The sequence below is a fragment of the Rhipicephalus microplus genome, chromosome X (genome assembly GCF_043290135.1).
Source record: "Rhipicephalus microplus isolate Deutch F79 chromosome X, USDA_Rmic, whole genome shotgun sequence".
Taxonomy (NCBI): domain Eukaryota; kingdom Metazoa; phylum Arthropoda; class Arachnida; order Ixodida; family Ixodidae; genus Rhipicephalus; species Rhipicephalus microplus.
The window spans coordinates 69,215,137-69,238,663 of NC_134710.1; the positions used below are offsets into that span (position 1 = coordinate 69,215,137).

The 23,527-nt window shown below is 44.1% G+C and overlaps 1 protein-coding gene across 4 annotated transcripts in view; it reads right to left on the reverse strand.

Annotated features, from left to right (window-relative positions):
• LOC119183234 (glutaredoxin 3) overlaps positions 1-21,642 on the reverse strand; it is a 58,334-nt gene extending 36,692 nt beyond the window's left edge. The window contains exons 1-7 of one of the 4 annotated variants that reach the window (XM_075877083.1): positions 21,158-21,640; positions 18,078-18,195; positions 17,806-17,880; positions 13,440-13,556; positions 12,125-12,209; positions 11,966-12,055; positions 7,268-7,424 (exon numbers count right to left, since the gene is read on the reverse strand). In XM_075877083.1, the coding sequence (XP_075733198.1) occupies positions 7,268-7,424; positions 11,966-12,055; positions 12,125-12,209; positions 13,440-13,556; positions 17,806-17,880; positions 18,078-18,195; positions 21,158-21,219 (704 nt within the window). In that variant the 5' untranslated portion in view covers positions 21,220-21,640. Of the gene's footprint in view, positions 1-7,267; positions 7,425-11,965; positions 12,056-12,124; positions 12,210-13,439; positions 13,557-17,805; positions 17,881-18,077; positions 18,196-21,157 lie in introns of all 4 variants that reach the window. The other 3 variants (XM_075877079.1, XM_075877081.1, XM_075877080.1) reach the window with 3 other exon arrangements.
• Between the last annotated feature and the right edge of the window lie 1,885 nt (positions 21,643-23,527).

Consider the following 23,527-nt stretch of genomic DNA (forward strand, 5'->3'; position numbering starts at 1 on the left):
TATATGAGTCAACTCCACTCCTGTAATAGCCCGCAAAGAGCTGACAGTATCGATAAATGAAATAAATGAAATGAAAGGGACACTAAAGTCAAATAACAATTTACATCAGAGTGAAAGCTTAATATATGACAATGTCTAAAACGACAATATTATCATGAGCAGCGTCCTACTTACCGAAAAATTAAGGTAAATGCACAAGAATGCATGCGCCACAGTAGGACATTCTCAAAATGATACCGATGATGTCAGACGAACCGCCTACAATTAATTACTAGTAGTTGAACTAGCTGCACTAAATAAAGAGCCTTCCGTGCATCAGGAGACATAATAAAAGGATGCTTGAATGGAAACACTGGAAATATTTAGGGCAGGGGTATTTTAACACTTACTCAATTTAGACACAAAAAAATCTAGCAGTCCTGATGGCATACCAACTCTATTTCTCCAGGGATTTTCGGAATGGATGTCTCATTATCTAACTATCATGTTTCAAAAATCTTATGCAACGCACTCACTGCCACAAGAGTGATTGATTGATTGATTTGTGGGGTTTAACGTCCCAAAACCACCATTTGATTATGAGAGACGCCGTAGTGGAGGGCTCCGGAAATTTCGACCACCTGGGGTTCTTTAACGTGCACCCAAATCTGAGTACACGGGCCTACAACATTTCCGCCTCCATCGGAAATGCAGCCGCCGCAGCCGGGAATCGAACCCGCGACCTGCGGGTCAGCAGCCGAGTACCTTAGCCACTAGACCACCGCGGCGGGGCTGCCACAAAAGTGGCACACCGCTTTTGCTATTCCTGTATTTAAAGGAAGCAACCAAAACAGGCAATAATTCAGGGTTTACACAGGTTTCCAAGGCGAAAATTCAGAGATATTTAAGAACTTTCCACGACCTGTCACAAATTTTCTAGAACTCAAAGTGGCATGCAAAGTTAAAATTTTCGCCTATAAAATTATCAAAAATGACTCATCTTATTGCACTTATAATAAATAAATAGATATCGTAATTATAACAAAAACATCTAGTATTCATAACTTCTCAAGATCACAACGCACTACTAAAGCTCACAAAAGCGGTCGAAGTTTTTTCAGCATAGGCTTGAAGTCCCTCAAGTACATTCAAAACGACCTGTGCAACGTTATTTCACTTATGTAAAGATAAATAAACGTATGTCTTAATGATATAACAATGAGTAGCCTGGATCACTTTGAAAGTCCTAAACAGTAAAAAAAAACGCAACACAGTGTGCTCTTCATACAGCAGTTCAGATTTCTGCACTGTATGCTCTGTAAAGTTTACCAAACATATTCAAAACTTTCAGCTTAATGTTATTTGACTTATACAAAGATAAACAAATGTATAGGAGGCAAGAACTTGACGTCATGTGCGAGAAGCGGTAGGGGCGGGGTCGCCATTTTGCAGGGCCATGCACCAGCTGCACGCGGAAGAAGCATGCAGCCCGTGCTAGAGCGTTTTTTTTTTTTTTTTCCAGTCTGGAAGGGAAATATAAGGCACTATCAGGAAAGCACAGAGCATTGTGCTGGAAAGGTTAGAAAGCTATGCGAGCACAGATTTCACTTTAGCAGCAGGTCTGTACGACTGTTTCAGAACAGACAGCAGTGGCGACATAGGAGGAAGAAAGCATGTCTATTGCCGGTTGACTAGTTCGATCACTTCATTTAGAGCCCTTCTTCAGCGTGGGCTGGACCCGATTTCTTTCTCGCGTGCTCATGTAGCTTAAACTCAGCGTTTCAGCGATTACAGTTCGTAGATGTGGTGCTGCGCACCTACACAGGATAACCGTAGCTGCACAACTTAAAGGACAATTCAATATCATCACTGTGCACACAGTGTGTTGAATGCACATTATGTTTTTGTATGGTTTCTAACACATTCATTACTGCTGCACACAATGACCAGTCTAAGTCGGTGGAACACCATGCAGTAGCCCCAACCTGCACTAAAACAGCGGCAGCTGCCTCGATAATGCCTTGGTGGCGAGTGGCGCACTGCAGAGGAGTCAGTCATGCCCACCTGTGAGATTATGCCCTCTCAGTGCAATTGGAAAGGCAGACAGAAACCTGTTTTCCCAACAACTCAAAAGCCATGCTCCAAGCGCAGCTGTTTTCAAGAACAAAAAATTTAAGAGCATTGGGTTGTGCACAAGTAACAACTGTGACAGTTGTTACTTCACACTCAGTGTTAAATACCTGTGTATTCTTTTCAAGCATCTTTGTTTGTATTTAACTCTTTCATTACCGTGCTTATTTAAAACGATCACCAGTGATGAATGGTTCGGTTCGTCTATTTTGGCATGTTAAATTTGTTTCTCGTGGACCCAGCACTTTCTAGTAGTTAGTCCAGCCACTCAACTTTCAGAATCAATTTGAATTTGCCCGTTTTGGGCAACATAGTGGTTTTTTAAAGATATTTGCACAAACCAGGGTGCGTGTGTTGTTGGAAAATGCACTGGGCTGGCGAACTTGACAAATGTGCATGCCCCTCGAGATTATGCTAGAGTAGCATTGAAGGTCCATAATCAAAAGAGCCTTTGCAAGCAAAATATCAAATCAAATAGTCAGCTTCGCAATTTGACAGTGTTGAGTAGTAATAATTGCCGGTAATTTATGCCAGCTATTCAATAAAAAGCTGTTGCTGGGAGTCTGGCAAAATAATTCTAAAAAAATGTTTTCGAAGGTCCATCACATGTTTAAAGTATTGAGGTAGCCTTCTCAGCCAGTTTCTAGCAGTTTTAGTTTCACTTGTATCGTTATGTCAGACACAGGGTCGCATCTAGTGTCACTAGTCGATCCTCTCGATCATTTAATGTCACTAGTCATCGTCATGTGCGCATGGGCACGCACCAGCACTTCAAAACACACGCACCACTCGAAACTGCCTTGCAACCCCACCTGAACTGATAAGGACGAGCTTAGAGTCCGAGGGTGACAGAACGCCAGCTTCAAGCTTTGTAGCGATGATGTTTTGTGCCAGCCTGAGACATCCGCAGCCGTTCATGGGTTTGTTTTGTTTACAGATCAAGTTGTGTTCTCCATCGCAAGTGTGTAGCTACCTTTGTGACGATCTTATAGCCACTGTGGTTACGTTCGACACTACGCTGGGGCTCGGTCTGTGGCGCTGGCTGCAGAGCTTCTCCTCACGACAAGGAGGCCACCGGAGCACATCTTGGCCCTGACTATAGAGCAGCGCGAAACGTTTTGGAACTTCATACTGTATCCTTTCTTTAATACGATGTGCAAACTTCTAAGAAATATGCTCGCATGCATATATAGGAACGCCAACCTATGCTGAAAGAAGTAGCTCATGGAAAGAGGTTATGCTAGACAAAATAACGAAGCTCATTGGACATCTTGTTTATAGAAGCATTATTTTCATCACGGATATACATCTATAATTGAACACCTGGAAGCTTTTATAGCAAAAAAAAATTTTTTTTAATGTGTACGAGCTTGCTTGTGTCTCAAGAAAAACCAAGCAATGCTTCACAGCATAGCACGAGCTACGAAGCAGCACCTTGGTTCCAATTTTCTTTGTTTATGTGAATAGAAACATTTCCTATTATTGTTTATCGTGGTCCTGGGCCATTTATCTTCAAAATGTATATATTTGAATTTTCTTTATTTTGAATATTTTTGCATTTTACTGTTTTCTATTGCACTTTTCACCAGCTGGCCACCAAAATTTACATACTTTTCACAATTTTCTTCATTCTAAAATATATTCGGTGTTCTGCAAGATATATTTTTTCGAAAAAGCATTACACCCTGTAAAATTTGGTTTGCTGCAATGCATCCTAGAGTGCTTTTCATACTGACAAAACAATATTCTCGAGACATACGAAAAATGGCCATTTTCGCGCATATGTAGAGCCGTGACACAGTTGTTCTTTAGCATTCATCCTGTGCATGTTATTTTCGTACGTCCTTTGTGCTTAAGCGAAGCACTGTGCGTAGCGAGTTGCTTGCTGTTATTTGTGTAACATTGTTGCTATTACTTTCACTGCTTCGCCCTCGCCACAAAACTTGCTGTTTTTTTTTCCACGTGCAGTTCTGCAAAACAAAACCCCGTGTGCCCCTACCACATTACTGCTCTTCAAATGGCGAGTTTGACAGGTTCACTAGCCGATCCACCCATGTTTAGGAGGCCACAATGTTGATATGAGAGTGCACTGCTCAGGGAATTCAAGGATTTTCAAGGACGAGAAAAACTTTCAAGGGCCTTGAAAACGGATTTTGCTAATTCATGGGTTTCCACGGATTTGAAGGATTTGTACACACCCTGCTTACTTCAGTCACTTGCAAAGCATTCAAGCATATTAATAACAGAACATATACTCAGCCTTCTAGATCAGAACACTTTGCTGTACCCTTGCCAACATGATTTCCCAACCGGGCTATCAACCGTTATGCAGTTAATAGAAATAATTCACGATTTTTGCGCTTCTGTAGATATAAGACAACAGGTTGATGTGGTTTGCATGGATTTCACAAAAGCATCTAATAAAGTACCCATAGCCATTTAATCTTCAAATTATGTGATGCTTTAAATGAGCCAGTAATAAAATAGATTGAAGCATATTTAACAAACCATACACAGTTAGGAAAACTGGATGGTCATTTATCAGATCCTTTAGCTTTGCTTTCAGGAGTGCCCCAAAGCTCAGTACTGGGACCACTATTGTTTCTCCACTATATCAATGATATCAGTAGCGCAGCAGAAGAGGGTGTTCAGCTGAAACTTTTTGCAGATGACTGCTTAATTTACGCCACAATTACCAAGCTAGAGACCAACTCAAAATTTATAATATTTTGCAAAATTTAGATGATTGGTGTAGGAAATGGAGAATGGCAATGAATTATTCCAAATATTCCTATATACACATCATCAAAAGGAAAACTATTCATTCATATTCGCACAGCATTGGTGGACACTTGTTGGTATATGCTCACCAGTTAAAGTACCTCGCGGTAACAATTACACGAAACAGACGACAAAAACAGACGACAGTGTGAGTGCTCACACATTCGTCTGTTTTTCCCCCTTCTTGACTGTATAGTACCTTTCCTTCATGCTCAAACTGAGTTTCGCTAAATCCATATCATTTTACCCCTTCGTCCTTTGTCCCCCCCCCCCCCCCCCCCCGCTATTCTGAGCACCTTGCATTGCCATACGAGGCCCGTGTTTTCACACTGCCACCGATCTTTCGAGGACCGGTCCGCCATCTCCCCTGTTTTTGATCGCTGGTACTGTCGGTGTCGCCATCATGGAGTGACCACACCATTTGCCAACATCATCGGCCATCGACTGTATCTGATCGTCTGCGTCTAGTGCATGCGCGTACGCTACCCCACCGATTCCGATAATTCGCGATTCGTTTTGTGTTTAGGACCTGTTCTCGCTCACTTCGCACTCTGCTCAGCATGCCCTCCGCACGTGTGCGGAAGCACGAGAATGGCTGTTAATTTGCGCCAAACGAATCACGAAATATCGAAGTCGGTGAGGCCACACAAATCTGCCGGTGCAACAAACCACTTTTTGACCACGGCCACCGAACACCGCCGCGCACGTCGATCCAGGAGGCTGTGCTTTGACCTCTGCATGTGTAGGCATTCTTTCAAGATTTATTACGGGCGAGCGGCGCGTTTCGCGGACCTTTCAAGCAAGCTACTTGACCTGCCTTCTTCCCGCGTGTTTCGGTTTTCAGAGTCGCCCTCCCGCGGTATCCTCCCCTCTCTTCCCTCTATCGCAACTCCTTGCCCTTCTCTCGCAAATCGGCTCTCCTCTCTTGACCACAACCCCTTCACCCGTCTCCACCACTGCGCAATGCCAGGCACGCTGGCTCGAATTCAGAAGTTTCGTTTTCTGACTAGAAACGGGCCGAGAGCTGTTCCACGCATTCTGGCATGTGTGTCGCTTGTGCACGCTTTGCTCGCTCTTGGTGTTTGTGTGTGGTCAAGATGGCAGACGGGAGGACTTGCACGCTTTTTCCTGCCGCTCAACAAAACGGAGAAAGTGTTACCACTTGGCTTGGGAGTAATCCGCGCATTAGGTGCCGCGTTGCAGAGCGCTTGCTCATAGCTGTTGACCACCTGGCAGACAACTTGCCACTTTGGGCGTCCCAGTATTCAGCTGTGGAGATGGTCAATATTTCGTGGGCGACGGTGACGGCTACATGCGCGCGAGACTGTTTTCGTGAGGCCGACTTCGTCGGCTTCGGGCCTGATGCCGAGCCTAACGCTTCTTAACTGGACCAATGTGGCGGCGATTTGTGAAAGAGCGCCGTAGACTCTGACATGAGAGAGCAAGTGGGACATCTGTTGCAATGGTTTAATTACGGCCGATGATGATGCCGACACCGCGAAACCGTGCACAGATTAAGGCATTGTGAATGAAGTACGTGGCAAGAGTGATTTGCAGGAATTGGATGGAGAGAACGACGAAACTTTGGAGCCAGTGCCTTGTGCAGCTTATGCCACGGGCCTCGGCGAATGAGCACGCTGCCGTTTGAAATAAACTCGAGACCGCCCTTATCGCTTCTGCCCTTCTAAACACGTACATCACGGACTTTTTTGGGCAAAAAAAGGTTTGTGTTTTCACTCACAACTTTTTTAAAAGCTGTGTTTCATTTACTACGAACTTCGGGATACAGCGAACAAATGCCGCGTCAGGCTCAGGTTCGTTATAAGTGGGCTCGACTAATATGTCATTGTATTGTCCTCTCTGTTATAACCCTCCATGAAGGTTGACAGTATAAAAATAAAAACTGACATGTTGAGCATACAAATTGGCATATCTTCCAACAGGCTCTACTTGTGGTAGTTGGATGAACTTGTCAGTGACAGCAGGTCCAATAAGTTTATACCCTCACTACAACCACCCTCTCTAAACCTGCACTTCCCCAGCATAGCAGGGAGGGATTGTTCTCGAGGGCTTGATCCAACTACGCACTCAACACAGAGTGGAAGCAATTTGTTGCAGTGCAATCAAACAGAAATGCAAAACAATTTCAAAGCACGGTATTCCTTCAAACCACTGTGATCCTTAGGTCATCTGGTGCTCAGGAGCTAGTCAGCCACGCGAAGTGGTTGAATTCTGAGAATAAGTGCTAATAGATGCAGTAGCTCATGCTTGATACCACAGTCATCACAGAAAGAGCCCAACTTTGCAAACACTGTAAGGATTGGCAGGGAGGCTTAATTATCGAGAATTGAATTTGATGCCATCAGCAAGCGAATACCTCTGTATCAGGTCTACACATTTAGGTTCACCCAAGCGAGCCAATTGTCCTTGTTCATCCAGCCTTTTTATTTTATCAATGCCACCAATGAAATCTCCATTGACAAACAATAGTGGGTAATTGGAAGCTCCCTTCTTTGCCAAATGCTCAAGGAGCTCTGAAACAAAAGAAACATGTGCAAGCGAATGAGAAAAAAAAAACAGCATAACCACCAATATCTATAAATTAAGGTTGAAAATGAAACTCATGCACATCAATTAAGAGTTAAATAATCCACATCATACTTTGATTCACAGAGCCCTTGGTTTAAGTCACATTGCGGAATATTTACTTGAGCACGTACATCAAAGCCTACATCACAGCTAAGTGACCAGATTCGTAGCAACATGACATGGTTACGTTTAGCAATTGAATGTACCAGCTGTCTTGTTCATTCTATGAGCAGCATACACTTACAAAATTAACCAAAGTATTGTTTTATAACATGAGATGCTGTACATTGTAATTTCACTGGTAGCATTATGAAAGAAATAACAAGTAGGTGTTTTAGGGCAAATTTTTAAAGCTTTCATGTAGTAACAAATGTGGTACATTGTGCATATATTTCGTGCATGAAAGAAAACAACTAAAAAGATAAACTTTGGCATAAATTAAGAGGGAGACGAGTCTTGGAGCTGTAAAATCATGGAAAAAATGAATTTTCTGAAAATATTATTTTTGTGACATACAGGCATTGCTGCAAGAGCTGACTAAGTTCCTCGAATTTCTTATATTTTGATTCCAACAACAATTTAGAACACCAAGGCAAGCTATACTTCAACTGAGAAAAAAACAAAACATGGTTTCTTTTAATGCCATGCTGCTTCTTTATGATGAATGCTGCAACAACAGGCATAAACGTAAACATTTCTGACAGCAATCTGTCTGGCTGGGTAGAAAAGTTTAGAAAATTGAAATTGCTCCAGCCACAGTTCAAATAGAGTCCGACGTTTCGAGACCGACTCGGTCCCTTCCTCAGGGGGTGACTGTCTTGGTCATGGAAGTGTCGTCGCGTCGTGTTCTCTCACCACGGCTCCGGCTTTCCCTTTCCACCACGTTTCGGAGACCGTGAACGTACACCGAAGGCATTGTTCCCAGCGAGCGGTTCACGTTGGCAGGCATATGCTGAATGTGCCAAGACTCGAGCAAGAGCCTCTTTCCCAAATTCCGTTCTGTTTCAATAACAGAAGCGCCGTCTAAGTCAATTTTATGGTCGTGCTTCTCGCAGTGCTCCGCCAGAGCGCTACGTTGCACTTCCATCTTCCCGACGTCGTTCTTGTGTTGGCGCATTCTTTCCGGGAAACACTTGCTCTCGCCTATGTAGCAGGCTGGACACCCAGAACACGACACTTTGTAGACAACGCCCGGGTGTAGCTCCCTCGGAGGTCGGTCTTTCGGCCGCGGTAGCAAGCGAGCGAGCGTCGAAACAGGTTTATGGATTACCGTGACCCCGGCTTTTCCTAGGACTCTCGAGAGCTGTTCACTTATGCCCGGCACATATGGAATGGCGACACAATTGTTTGGCGCCTTCGTTTTTCTCGTGTGCTGTGGTGTGGCCAGAGCGGAAAGGGGGTCGGGCGGTGTGTCGCTTGCAGGTGTCTTTCCGCGGTGCGGTGGTTGTCGTCTCGACAAACGGCGTGACGCCCGGCGGATGAACGCTTCTGTGTAGCCATTCCCTCGTAGCTCGGCGACAATCCTCTTTTCTTCTTTCTTCCTCTCAGGGTGAGACGCAGTCTCACCCTGAGAGGGTGAGAGGAAGAAAGAAGAAAAGAGGATTGTCGCCGAGCTACGAGGGAATGGCTACACAGAAGCGTTCATCCGCCGGGCGTCACGCCGTTTGTCGAGACGACAACCACCGCACCGCGGAAAGACACCTGCAAGCGACACACCGCCCGACCCACTTTCCGCCCTGGCCACACCACAGCACACGAGAAAAACGAAGGCGCCAAACAACCGCGTCGCCATTCCATATGTGCCGGGCATAAGTGAACAGCTCTCGAGAGTCCTAGGAAAAGCCGGGGTCACGGTAATCCATAAACCTGTTTCGACGCTCGCTCGCTTGCTACCGCGGCCGAAAGACCGACCTCCGAGGGAGCTACACCCGGGCGTTGTCTACAAAGTGTCGTGTTCTCGGTGTCCAGCCTTCTACATAGGCGAGAGCAAGTGTTTCCCGGAAAGAATGCGCCAACACAAGAACGACGTCAGGAAGATGGAAGTGCAACGTAGCGCTCTGGCGGAGCACTGCGAGAAGCACGACCATAAAATTGACTTAGACGGCGCTTCTGTTATTGAAACAGAACGGAATTTGGGAAAGAGGCTCTTGCTCGAGTCTTGGCACATTCAGCATACGCCTGCCAACGTGAACCGCTCGCTGGGAACAATGCCTTCGGTGTACGTTCACGGTCTCCGAAACGTGGTGGAAAGGAAAAGCCGGAGCCGTGGTGAGAGAACACGACGCGACGACACTTCCATGACCAAGACAGTCACCCCCTGAGGAAGGGACCGAGTCGGTCTCGAAACGTCGGACTCTATTTGAACTGTGGCTGGAGCAATTTCAATTTTCTAAACAACAGGCATGCAGACTATGCCCCCTCTAACTAATATAACATACCTATTGTGTGTAGAAAGTGTGAGCCTTCTGCTTTAAATATTTCATATGAAAGGATGGAAATGTGATCTACAGATTGTGCTACATTATTTTTGTCCTATGTCTGAGTCTCCCCTCCCAAATGAATGAACATGCACGCACGCACACACACATACACACACCACAAACACACACACACACAGTGAAATCCTGAGCACGTCTCTCACCTCTTCCCACCATTTTGTCAAGCTGTTCTGTGCTACAGAAACTTGCAGCAGTGATTCCTAGGAACACAAGCTTGGAGAGTCCTTAGATATCAGCATGACTTCTTAGTACTTCTACAGTGTGGTGCCTTGAGGTTGCATTTTGAGTTGTCACATATTGTTGGAACATTTGAAGGACGTCTTTCCCCCCTTTTCATCCCACATGAAATTTCACATGAGGATACACTAAAACAGTAAATGCATGCACGTCCGATAAAGCATTTCATTAGAAGCACAGGTGTGCATTTTTCTTAGAGGCTTTTTTGCCACCATTTTAAATTTCGGTCCATGACAAAGCAAGGCCCTCCTTCCACAATATTGTACAATTATCTTTTACCGTAAGGGGGGCATTTGCTCAGGACTTTACGGTGTGTGTGTGTGTGTATGTGTGGGCACGTGCGTGCGCGTGCATACACACACACACACACACAGTGGTAAGGTGAACTTATGTTGAATACCAATGGCGGAGTCGGAGCAAGTTTTTCTGCTCCTCTTGAAGCAAGTGTGTTTTAATAGCAGAGTGAGGGTGGGAGTCAAGTGTTTTAATGAGAGTCGGACTAGACTCAAAGAAGGAGTGACTTCGAGGAGCAGGAAGTTGCTCTAACGAAATTGGCGAAGTGAACTGGAACTCGAAATAACGTACTCCCTTTAACACATTCGCCTGCTTGGGGGGTGCCGCTGTAGTCACGTGTTTTGACTGTAATGGTGGACAACATGGCTGACTGGAGAAATCATGCAGAATTGCTTTTTCTGTTCGATAGCTCCATGTCAGAGAGCTACAGTTTCTGCACAAGCGGTTCATCGGATAGTGACAGCGACACTGAAACTACTGTAGGAGCGATAATTCAACAGAATTCAAAAGTAGAATTAGTGGAACCAAATTACTACACACAAGGTATTCCGGGCAATTTAAAGACTTCTGCTTCCGCCTTGCTCTCCATGCTTGCTCCGGCAGCGCGAATAGTATTCCAATTGCGGATTTGGAGGCGTTGCTATGCACCAGAGTCGAGCGCTGAGTACATCAGCTGCTCCAACTCTGCCATTGGAATTCAACATCAAAGTTGCAATCATTCGTAAAAAATACTTATACTCCATCTGCAGCACGAAAAGACCACCCTGTCAGTCTTTACATGGGAGATGCTTGTTACTCACTAAGCACGTCCTGCAGGACAAAGTTTTTGCCATCCAGTCCAGTATGAAAACTAGAAAACTATTTGTCCAATACAATCAGGTCAGTTCTCAAGAATGCACAGCTTGCAGATAGTGCCCCAATGTGGGAGAAATGTCTAAGCCCAACTTTGTTTTTGCCACCATAAAAACTTCCTCATAAATTTCAATAATTTATTAGGAATGTCGACTAAGCATCAATGGCTGTTTTTCACTAAAACCAGCCATAGGCAAATGACATTTCATTTATCTCAGTAGCCAGCACAGCAGATCACAGGACTACAGCCCTACATGTAAAATTTATGCACCATATTACGTGTACACTTCTGAGCGTTAAACTGCATGATGTGCAGGTTCGGGTGCACGTTAAAGAACCCCAGGTGGTCAAAATTTCCAGAACCCTCCACTACTGCGTGTCTCATAATCATATGGTGGTTTTAGGACGTTAAAACCACACATATCAATCAATCATCAATCAAACTGCATGATGTGTGCGCTATTCAAATTTTCACTCCTGTGACTTTTGACACCCCAGTATTTAGTACAGCATCTGAAGGATGAGAGCCAATGCCGAAAAAAAAAAAAGTTTCCCCCTACCTTCCCCCTGTTACGAAAAAAAGCTAGGATACAGAAGTGCCTTACGCTGTCGAAGTACCGAATCTGTGGCCACATCAAAATGCTGAAACTCAATGCCAGCTTCTTGTAGCAAAGTCACTGCCTCTGAGCTGTCACCTGCAAAAAAAAGAAGAAGGTTCCATAAGAGGTGCTTAGAGGATGGACACTTCTGCCACCACACCATACCTTTAGCAGGTGAACTTTTGCTTCCTTCCATGAAAAGCACATAAGGAGCTTGGGCTGTAATGGCCTGCAGCCTCTGCATTAGCTTCTAGAGGGTTAAAGAGAAAATTCCTCAGAAAAAAAAAAAAACGATCTCAGGTCCAAGTGTAAAGGCTCAGTTACAAGTACAACATACAGTCATGTACAAGTTAGATACAAATAAGTAAAAACTAACTCAATGAATTCTTTCATTTCTGCTTTCAGAATGACATCTCTCAAGCTTAACTACTTACAAGGCTGACATTACTTCCTCAATGTCACTAGTTAAGTTACTATAGACCACATATTTTACTAATTTAACTAAGTGAATCAAATTGCAAAGTACACCTTTTAATAGAATTCATGATTTGCACACATTTCATATGTAAACATACTTTGAAGTATGTTATACATAAAACTCGTGAATAATAAAGAACTTATTCAATTTTTCATAGCTTTTTTTAGTTTTGCAATTTCTAATCTGGTTATATTTAGTTTCCCATTGGACGGGGAAGAATGACTGGCCTCTCGCGCAAGATTTACATTTAGTTATACACCTAGAAGTTTTTCATTACCAAAGCTGTTCTAAAATAATCTGCTCTAGCTTTGTAACTATTCCAAGTTTTTAACAATGCATTCAATGTTAAGTAGTATGTACTCTGCAACAAGCATGGAAAAAATTAGACACTGAGTGCAGTAAAAATATGTTATTGAACTTTATAGTATGCTTAAACCTCATGAATTCAACTCCCATTAATTTGGAAAATCAGATATCTCACATTCATATTTGCATTCACATTTTCAAATATTAGTACATGTCAGTGGTCTGTCTAGGTAAACTTTCAAAGGTTTTCTCTTGTTTGTGCTGTTTTCATCATGTGCATGAATAAGTGAAAGAATCATTGATGCAATGCATTGTCTAATGAACCTGGAAGCTATTAGTGTTGCTCAATTGCAGGGGAAGAAATCATGCACAGTGCTTTCTTCCTAAGCACCCACATAGCAGTGAGCATATACCGAATCAGTGCACACAGTTTTAGAACAGACAACACAATAGTAGCTCTAGACTTAAAGACATCACAATAGGCATGCCATAATGGCAGTTGAAGATTCGCTCACAGATAGTAACGTAAAAGTTAAATTTTCAGTTCAACCCTGCTATAAGCGATGTCTTTAATGCCATCATATCGGCCACCCAGCCCCCAGTGACACTGTTAAACTGAGAATATTACGGCAAATGGCCTCTGGCCCATGGCCCCTCTTACATGTGTGCTTTTAAGAAATGCGAAATTCCACTCACCCGGTCATCCTCACTAGCAGCAACTGGCGGCATTTCCACACGAATTTTCAGTGCCTTCAGCTTACCCACCAGTTCCATCATTTTCACGCCTTCTACTCTGTCAACATCCTTTCCATTCTGGATTTGGATAAGAGGCAGAAATCAGCACAAATCATGTGTATGTTGCAATGCTTTAGGCATGTATCATCTTGCTACTTTAACTAGTCACGTTTTTAACAAACTAGCATTAATACTTAGTAGGCAGCTTTTCTACAACGCAAAATTTAAAGCTGACTGGTAGTATAGCCCACCCTTACTGCCGTTTTTTCCTGTTGTTACTGACGCTTACCTCACTAGATTATAACGCACCTTAGCTGGGACAAAAAAAAAAAAAAGTCATCACGATCACTGCCTCTGTGCCTCTCATTTTAGTACAATTTTGCTGCATTTTAACTAAGCATGCCAAAGTATGCACAAATTAGAGATTTTACTGTGCCAACACCAATAGGCAGACTGTTACCTCAGAACAAGACCAAATAAGCCATGCAGTGTCCCAATGATGACTTACCACAAAAATCATTTGAGTGTTGCATTCAATCTGTATAATAATGTACTCTGTCTAAAAAAATAGTTCTTTCAATCTCTTGGAGACAGTACAAAAGTTTAAAACTGGCTTTGCTAACAAGCATGAGAACACAGAGCTTAACAATGATAATGACCACCAGAGACCGAAATTTTAAATATATGCTAAAGTGATGACCTTGCTTGAACAGAGAAGCAAAATATTGATGAATTTTAGTATCTCATTGTAATCATAATATGGGCTCGCGTGCACGTGCACGTGCACACACACACACACACACATAACAAAAGATTCACTCCTAAATGTACAATCGACAATGCTTACTAAAGTGAGAAGTGTCATCGATTCAAATGCTTTAAGTGAGTGCTTGTAGTGTATGTGTCATCATACTCTATTGTTGCCCACCTTTCTTTCTCATTGTAGTTTCTTTCTTACACTCTCTTCACTTGTATGAAAGTAAAACTTTTTTGCCACATTTGCTATCTTCATACAACATAGCAAGTCATGTTTAGGTCCTTCTGATACTAGATTTTTGATGGTATAGAGTACTTTACAATAAAACCATGCATAAAGGTTATGAAACACTTCATTTACAACATTTATTTCTTATTTGAAGTCTTATATAAGAATTAAAAACTACCAGACAATACTGTTAATCACAATCTAAATGTAGTATAGTTACACAAACACAGGCAGAAGTTTTGGGCACAGCCGTTGCACCAGCATGGTCCCATTACAAGTCTTAAAGATCATGCAAAAGCTTTAAATGTGCATGATGTGTCATATGCATGTATGCTGCCCCCGTGAATAATTAATGCACTGTCTGAAAAGTGCAATGCTAACCTTTGCTATCACTATCGATGCTCCACTCTTTAAAGCACCTTTCACCAGGTCCGGCTATCTTGAACTGATAAGCCTAATGCACACTCACGATTGTGTCTGCCAAGAGTTATACCCCTGTCACACTGCAGGAATTAATGTCATTAGGTTTAAATGCCATTTGGTGCAACGAATCTCCTTCGGTTAGTGGTCGTGCTACACAGGAAAAAGTAATGCCACTTGATTGTGATGTTAATGTCGATAGTTCAGAAAAAAAAAAAATGTCAATAAAGTTGAGAAGGTAAATGTAGGGTGGTATAAAAGTAATGTTATTAATTTTAAAAGACATGCGGGAAGACGCTTCACTGAGTAAACATGCATAGATATTTTATATCGCAAAATATATGACCACTATAAGAAGCGTCGTAAAGGCAGGAAAGTGACAACGAGCACGTGCTTGAAGAAAGGCAGTAGGCGTTCAACCATAGTAATCCAAATGAGGCGTTTGTCGTCGGCGCCGGAGTTGCTTTGCATGTGTCCTTGCATGCGTCCAAGCTGCCAGATGGAGAGAAAAAGAAGGGTGCGTTGGGCCAAAATGCAGACAGAAAGAAGCGGGCAGTCAACCTTCTGTAGTTCTATCCTCGGCACATTTGATGGGACAGGTGAGCGCATGGTTGCTGGCTCACAAGAAGTAGCCGAGCGAGGGAAACAATGCAGGTCGCCAGCAAGGAGCTCAGCGGGGATCCGAGGCGAAGCAAATAGGTTTTGCAATTGTTCTCTCCCCCGTTCGCCAAGGAAGGCCCACAGAGCTCGACCGCCACACGTTGGTCTCAAAATTAAAAACCGTGAGCATTTTAAAAAGGTACCCAGCGGACTTGTTTGTTTTGTTTTGAAGTTTTACTGTTTTGGTTTTGTAACAGTTCAAGTATCTCGGCTACTAGATAGCACTTGCGTAACAAGTACCAGGTTTTGTTTATTTCTTAAGCTTTGCTTAAGAAATAAAGCTAAGCTAATAAAGCATAGCCTAATAAAGCTAAGCTAATAAAGCAACCGCACAGCGCTTAGCTGTGCGGTTGCAAGACACGCCTAGAGCGTTTGTCGACTAGGAGCGACGTTAGAGACAGATTTTTAGTGAGCATGGAGCCGCAAGGAGTATTTTCAGGATTGATACAAAAGTTTTTTGTTGTTATTTTTTGTTTTGTTTGCATGTGTATGGTGTGGCTGAAAGAAATTGAGTTAGTTGGTTCGGAAATTATTGTGTAGCTTTTATGAAGACGGTAACCGCCAGGCAGAATTAGTAGTTAATCCACACAGGAGCGCTATAGCGTGTGATTTCGGACGTGTAATGAGGAAGTCCTGTACTCGTGCAGCATGACAGTTATCTCTTTGTCAGCTCAAAGGAGACTGACGACTAGCTTTGGCAGCACGAAATTTTGGAGACAAAAAGACAGTGTGAAGCAAAAGGCTTTATTTTAGGAGTAAGAGGCCTGGTAGGTTACAGCAGATTACTAACGCTGGCACACAAGTATGCCATGGAGAGCGCATCGATTGGGTGTTTATTTTCTAGAAAGCAGTTTAGGAGAAGATTATTTTCATGTTAAAATTGGGAGCTTGAGGAAAAGCTCAGAGAGATGCTTCGATTGCTGCTTTGCGTTTAATTATTATACTTAAGGAAGGTTGGTTTTAAAACATTTTCAGACTCGATGTGTCTCAAGTGTGAGCAGGGTGCTCTCCCGTGTCTGTGGTTGTGTGTATGTCTGTGTAATCCCAGGGAAGAAAGGCCCATGGAAGATTGAAGATTGCCGTATTGCGTTATCGGCAGTGGCCTAGATGACGCCACCAAACAATGACGCTTCGGGCAACCTGTCCGGCTGATCACTCTCAGGTCTATTTTCCCGCCGGTAAACGAGCTGTTGCGTATAGCGGGCCACCCTTTTGGCACGGTTGCCAGAACGGAAAAAAGGCAGCCACCTCATTTTGTGGAGATAAGGAGCAGCGCCAAGACGCCCTGCTGTTTCCATGTGCTGGGCGCTGCGTGGCTGAAATCACTCTACGGAGCACCGCTGTCCTTCGGGTCCATGCAGAGATGTGATACGTGGCATCTTTGTGCCCCGGTAAAAGCCACAATGCCGAGCTTCCGCCGATTACGGATGTCGGACCATCACGCTGTGCGTCTTTGACTGATGAGCCAGCGACGCTCAAATCAGCACCAGATGTCCAGGCATGGCCCCTCGGCGGCGCCTAGACCCTGACTGCCATTTGACAAAGCACGGGTGGTCGGCCCAAGCGGCGAGACGACAGACTCATTTCACCTCGCTCAAGCAAGATTCGCCGAAGGAGGCAGCATCGCTGGGACCAAACACGTGTATGGTTTGTGTATGTGCGTTTGTTGGGTGCGGTGCCGGCATAATGACACTCGTGTGTGCTGTGAGATATGTTATTGGACAGTGCCGTATAGACCTGTTTTCCGATCTAGAGATCTGGGGAGATGAAAGTGTATTTCATCAGCCCTCGCGGGCTGCTTAATGTGGTTCACAGAGCTTGTTCAATAGACAGCCTTTTTTTTCAATCTAGAGCTTTAAATGTAGAGCTTCGGGCCAGAGAGCCTGTGCCATGTAAATAATCTAAATAAGCCCTCTCTACGAAGTTCAACCTCCTCCTGCCTCGACATCTTGATCCCGGATTTCCAGTGCCGCAAACCCCGGTCGCAACAGTGGTTATGAAGTGATATGCAGAATTCCTAGGGTAGAATGCTCTCTATTGGGGACATGACTTCCAATGCTAAAGCTTGCTATTTCTTGTGAGGGGTCCTTTAAGCAATAAAAACCAATTTTCAATTTACATCACCATCCTTAGATTATACCTTTATTCTTCGTTCAATGCACAACTCTGCATTCCTAAGGTTAAGGAGAAGAATCACAATAAATATAGCCCTCCTTAAAAGTTGGACAGCATTTACTTCAAATTTCAACAATTTCAACCTACCAGAAGGATGACGAATGTCGGCACTGAGGTGACTTTATACTTCAGGCTTACATCCTTGGCTTGCTCAGCTTCCACCTGTGCAAAAAGTAATGTATGCTTCTGAAAATGTACATAATCAGGATAAGCAAGGCCGAAAAAAAAGTATTCAAATTGAAAATACATAATCCGGCAAAACGTATGACGGCAAATTAGCCTTCTCAGCACATACACTGCTGCTATAATGCACGTATAGGCACATATTTTTTTATAAAAGTATTTCCAGGAACCTTTACCTTGCAGAAACTCGTCAGCGCCAGATCTGGATCTTTCTCAAGATCGGGCAATAAATCATCCACCTGTTTACACTGAGGCGACCAGCTCGCATGGAAATACAGGGCGAGCAACTTGTCCCTAAGAAAGAGAAATAAGTGTTGCATGTAAAGTAGAGGCAAGATATTTCATGGCGGTCGGTTGAACAAAGATGTGAGGACTGTCACAAGAGAATCAGCAGCCTAGAGCACTATATGGGCCCGGGCTTGGGCCTGAGCCAGGCCCGAATTAGGCCCACACTTCATACGTATCGGTATAATGACGTGAGTATGCTCTTTTACATTCTTTTGTGGGTATAACGTAGTGATGCGACACGTACTATTTGAAATGCTGTATATTTATTTTATTTTTACGTACTGCAGTCTCACTTAGGCTATTGCAGAAGTGGAAAAAAACAAAAACAGAAACAAAGCAACATTCTTGAACAGGCTTCTAAAAATTCTTGAAGTGATAGCGAATGAACCCTTCTGGGCAGCATATTCCAGGCTTCTATAGTTGACGGGAAAAAGCTGTGTTTGAACATGTCAGTGTGGGTGAAAAAAGTTCTACGCATATCTCGGGGAAACATTTCGAGTTTGCAGCTATGCTCTCACGCCTGCCGCTCCTGTTTCTAGCTGCGCGACTCCGTAGACTGCTAGACACGACTAGTGAGTCATTAATATATCAGAAACTGTTTTTCGTGAAGTGCATGATGTGGAGCCACTTATCCCAGATGCGCCAATCAATGTAAATGTTCCCGACTTGTGTTACGAGGCAGCTTCATACATGTAGCATCTGGTACTTAGCCAATAATACTAACTTGAATTCCCATCGTATAGACCTTATTTTTTGGGTATTTTCATGGCCTCCATCTCTGCCATATTTTGCCAGTTATTCATAAGTGTACTAATTTGCCAAAACGCAAGTGCATGGCCTTAAAAACGTAAAAACGCTCCCACAGCGAAAGTGAGCGAAAGCTCTAGAGTAGGTAATTACGATAATTTGCTGCTGTACCCTTTGTAACATGGAGGTGTACTTTCACGGCTGTATCGCCACATTTTATTGCATAAATTCTTAAAGGCTCCAGTGACACCCTGTACTGAGAATTTTTTTCATTCTTCCCCTTGCTTCTACTGTTTTTGGATATCAACAGAAAAGTAAAACGCATCAAAAGTAGTGACATGATCCCCATCTCTTATAAAATTTTTATATATACAAGATGTACATGCCTAGCTAACCTCTGCTTGGTGTCTGCAGAGGTGCAAATTGCTTGCATCGCAAAGTTTCGCAAGCTGTATAGTTGCTGCATTATTGGGACCGCGTGCACTGCATACCGTATATTTGTTAAAAATTCTAATATCTGTCGCTTGGCTCATCGAAGTGTGTGTGACGGACACATGGCTTTAATTTTCTAAGCATTCCTTTGCGTTCTGCAGGCACTATTAGCTATCTATCTATCTATCTCTCACATATGGGTGCTCGCATGACGACCCAATTAACTTAGGGTAAACCAAAATTAATATGGGAGGGTAAGATGATGTGACAATTATGACTAGTTATTCACAAAATGAGAATACCGTCGCGCACGTCGTCAAACCTCTCCCGCCAGACAAGTTTGGCACAGAGCCATGTACGATAGGTCGGTAAGTGCCACAGGTATGCGGCAAAATTGCGACTCAGCCACTGGAATATATTTGTGTTGAAGTTTTTGCACCCGTTAATGCTTCTCATCTTTTTGCGCAAACACGCGGGGACAAACTTCAAGATGAACAGATATGTGGGTATATGCCACAGGCGATTGACAGTTTATATCTACCTAGGAACAGTGAGAATAGGTATAAGTAATCTAAACGCGAGAGCACTAAGAGCTGACATTGGCAGCTCTTAGTGCAGTCAGGCTGATGATGATGAACAATTAAGCATTCCAAAACCGTACGCATTTACGCAACATTCACCCCCCCTCCCCCACTGTGATATATGTATTTGGGTTTCCCCCAGGGGAATATGTGGGAGGAAATTTTTTTTTATTCCATTATGCAATGAACGAAATTTGCAGAAGACTTGCTACATTAACTCAATAGCCACAGCTCATATGTGCTTTATACAGAGTCAAGAGTATAAATGATGCCTAGCGTTTTCCCACTTCATTATACTCTGCAGTCTTTGAAACGCAAAATTAAGGTAGCGTTGTTAGCACTGCATAGATGACAGAGCCAGCTACGACTCGAAATTTATTTGACATTGCTTTAAAATTATTTCGCGAAAGTGTTACAGGTGTAATTAACCTGAAATGTACACAGAAACGGTTAAAGTTGTGGCCCTGAAAGAAGTTCTCAAAACCCTCTTTAGAAGTTAACTTGTGCGCTGCACGTATCTACACAATAACCAAAGATTTGACAGTGCTTCGTTTATGCTAAAGGCATATTTGGCTGAAACGGGCCGGGCCCGTGCCGGAAACATCGGCCCGTGCGGTGCTCTAGGGCAGCCTCTTGGGTAATGACTACGACGGCCTAATGAGGAGACAGTGTGTAAACGGCTCACAATAAAACTCTCTCTCTCTGGCGTCCACGGTTCTGTTTGGCGTTGCACAAGTCGTTGCCAGACTTAGGGTACACTGTACTTGGAAGGGGGGGGGGGGGGGGTAATTGTTGCCCGACTGCTGCCAAATTCAACAAAGAAATTTATTTTTGTAGTTGTGCTTTTTCCGTGAGGGCTCTGTGTCGTCAGCGGTGCATTTTGCGAGTGCGTGTGCGACGTTGGACGGAATGAACGGGGCGTTGCTGAAAACATCGCACACGCACTCGCAAAAATGCACCGCGGGCGGCACAGAGCCCTCTTGGAGAAGGCACAATTCAGCAACGCACCGTTCATTCCGTCCAACGTCGCACACGCACTAGCAAAATGCACCACGGACGACACAGAGTCCTCACGGAGAAGGCACAACTACAGGGGCAAATTTATCTGTGAAATTTGGCAGCAGCTTGGAAATTCTGAACCACCAAGTCTGGCAACGACTTATGCAACGCCGAACAGAACCTCGCCAGATCGCTGTGAGACAACTTACTTCGCTTCGGTAATCGCATCCTGAAGTTCTTCAGCGGTTGATATCGCACTGTGAACGGGCATCGTTTTGAGGTTCGTTTTGAGGGGCCAAGTAAAACAAATAATTTTGCAAATATCACGCCTCCACAAATATTCTCAGAGCGTTCTTCACTGCCTCGAAACACGCGTCCATGCACGCAAGCACAAATTCAACTGCGAGACGATAGTTATAGCGCGAGAACAAAACGCCGACACAGATACAAGAAGGACACGAAATGTCCGCCGATAATTCGGCAGGCAAGGAAAATTTAGGAGGCGTTGTATTTAGGGGCCTTGACCGATGGACGGATTAAGTAGAGTAATGTGGCTGTATCCTTTAGATTGGGCGGCGGCTAACACCATCTAGCCGTGATACTTATTGAACCACCAAGTAGATTTATCTTATTTTTTTTTCCTTTATATAGAGAAGTATAGGACTGGTACTTTGCAGTGAATGGTTTAATTTTCACTCGTGCCTTGACTTTAGCCACCAATTAGATAACCTACTTTGAGTTAATTCTACCCGCTTAAAGTCTCTTTGCCCTCCCTGTCTCTAAACCCTAGAAGTGTGGCAGCTTGGGCTAGTTGGTATGGCATGACGATAGTTATAGCGCGAGAACAAAACGACGACACAGAGACAAGAAGGACACGAAAGACACGAGCGCTACGTGTATTTCGTGTCCTTCTTGTCTCTGTGTCGTCGTTTTGTTCTCGCGCTATAACTATCGTCATGCTAAACCCTAGTGCTGTGTCCTTGTCTCTGTGTCGTCGTTTTGTTCTCGCGCTATAACTATCGTCATGCCATACCAACTAGCCCAAACTGCCATACTTCAACTGCGAGATTCAGCCAGAGCACACCAGCCGTAAGGTCCCAAGATTAAACAAGAAACAAGTTTATTTTGTTTCAACGCCTCATCTAGGAAGATGCCTGCCGCACAAGAAAAAAGAAACAGCTGCCACACTCTTTTTCTCCTTCATTTTAAAATTGTTCTCGGTCGCTAGCGTCACCTGTGGCGGACGGTGCAACAACGCAACACTTTGCATAGCCTCCGAAACAGTTATGCACAGTTGCAGGTCTCGTACAACTCTTGACTGACGCACCCCCACGGAGGAAGGAAAGGTGCGATCCACGACTCCTTTATAGAGGAGGTCGTGGTGCGATCCCTATGGGCCGCAGATGAAAAACACTTAGCTTTTACCAACGTTTCGAGAACTAGGTAAGTTGCAAAACTGAGCGGTGTTGCGCGGCGCCGCCGCTGCCAGCGACAAATGTGGCGCTGCTGTCGCATCCAGATTCACTCACAGCATGCTCGCTCGTGCCATTCCCGTAACCTTCATCGCCTGTGCATGTTGCAGTGCGTCGATATCTATGGAGGCTTCTTTCTGCGTGAACAGTTTTGTGCTTAAGCGTGCCTGCTTGTATGTTTTGCGTGTTTTCATCATGCCCAGATGTTGCGTTCCCGGCTGTAGAGTAGCTACAGTAAATGAGAGACACCACAACATTTCTTTTGTACCCACGTGTACATTAGCAGCGAGAAGTATGGGACCACGCTATTCCTCGTGCTGATAAGAAACTGCCTAGCACCTCACGTGTGTGTGATATGCACTTTCACGAGAAGGACATCTTGCAGACTTTCACTCACGTCATATGGTAAGAAGGTACAAATCGCCAGAGCAAAGTGGGAGCTTGTCGAAGGATGTGTTGCACGAATATTCCCGAATTTGCCCGCTTACCGTTGTCGCGGGGCCCGCGAAGCGAAAGCTGCCCGATATGAGTGGGTATTTTCCAGAATATCATCGGCGAAAAAGAATAGACTATCTCCGAACACTGAGTTCGAAGACCGTGAAATAAGTCCCGACATGCCGTCAACTAGTGGCGTCATTGCGCTTCAAGACAGAAAACGTTTGTTTGCCTGCTGCATGCTGGTGGAAAGTTGTTGAGAATGGCGAGACAAGTCGTCTTGTGGTGTTTCTAGTGCTAAAAAAAGCGCCATTTGTGGAGAAATGTGTTGTCGCAGAAGACATGACAGTCACCATCGCTTGGCCAAGTCGCCGGGCAATGCAGATACCATCACCCAATTGACCGAACTTCTGGGGGACATAAAAAAGCTGAAAGTGTGTTCATGTTGTCCCAGTGCGTCAGCAGGCAGACTCCTGAGTAATGACTACGAAGGGCTCACCGATACCCCAAAGTGCGGTCTCTGCTCGAAGCTTTGGCTGAAGCTGTGTTAACAGGTTTCATTAGAGGAACTCAAGAAGAAGCAGAGGGAATACATGCTCAAGATAATGGCCGCACGCGTAGCCTTTCGACTGTCTAAGTTGCTAAAGGATGTGACTGACATGAAAAAAAAAA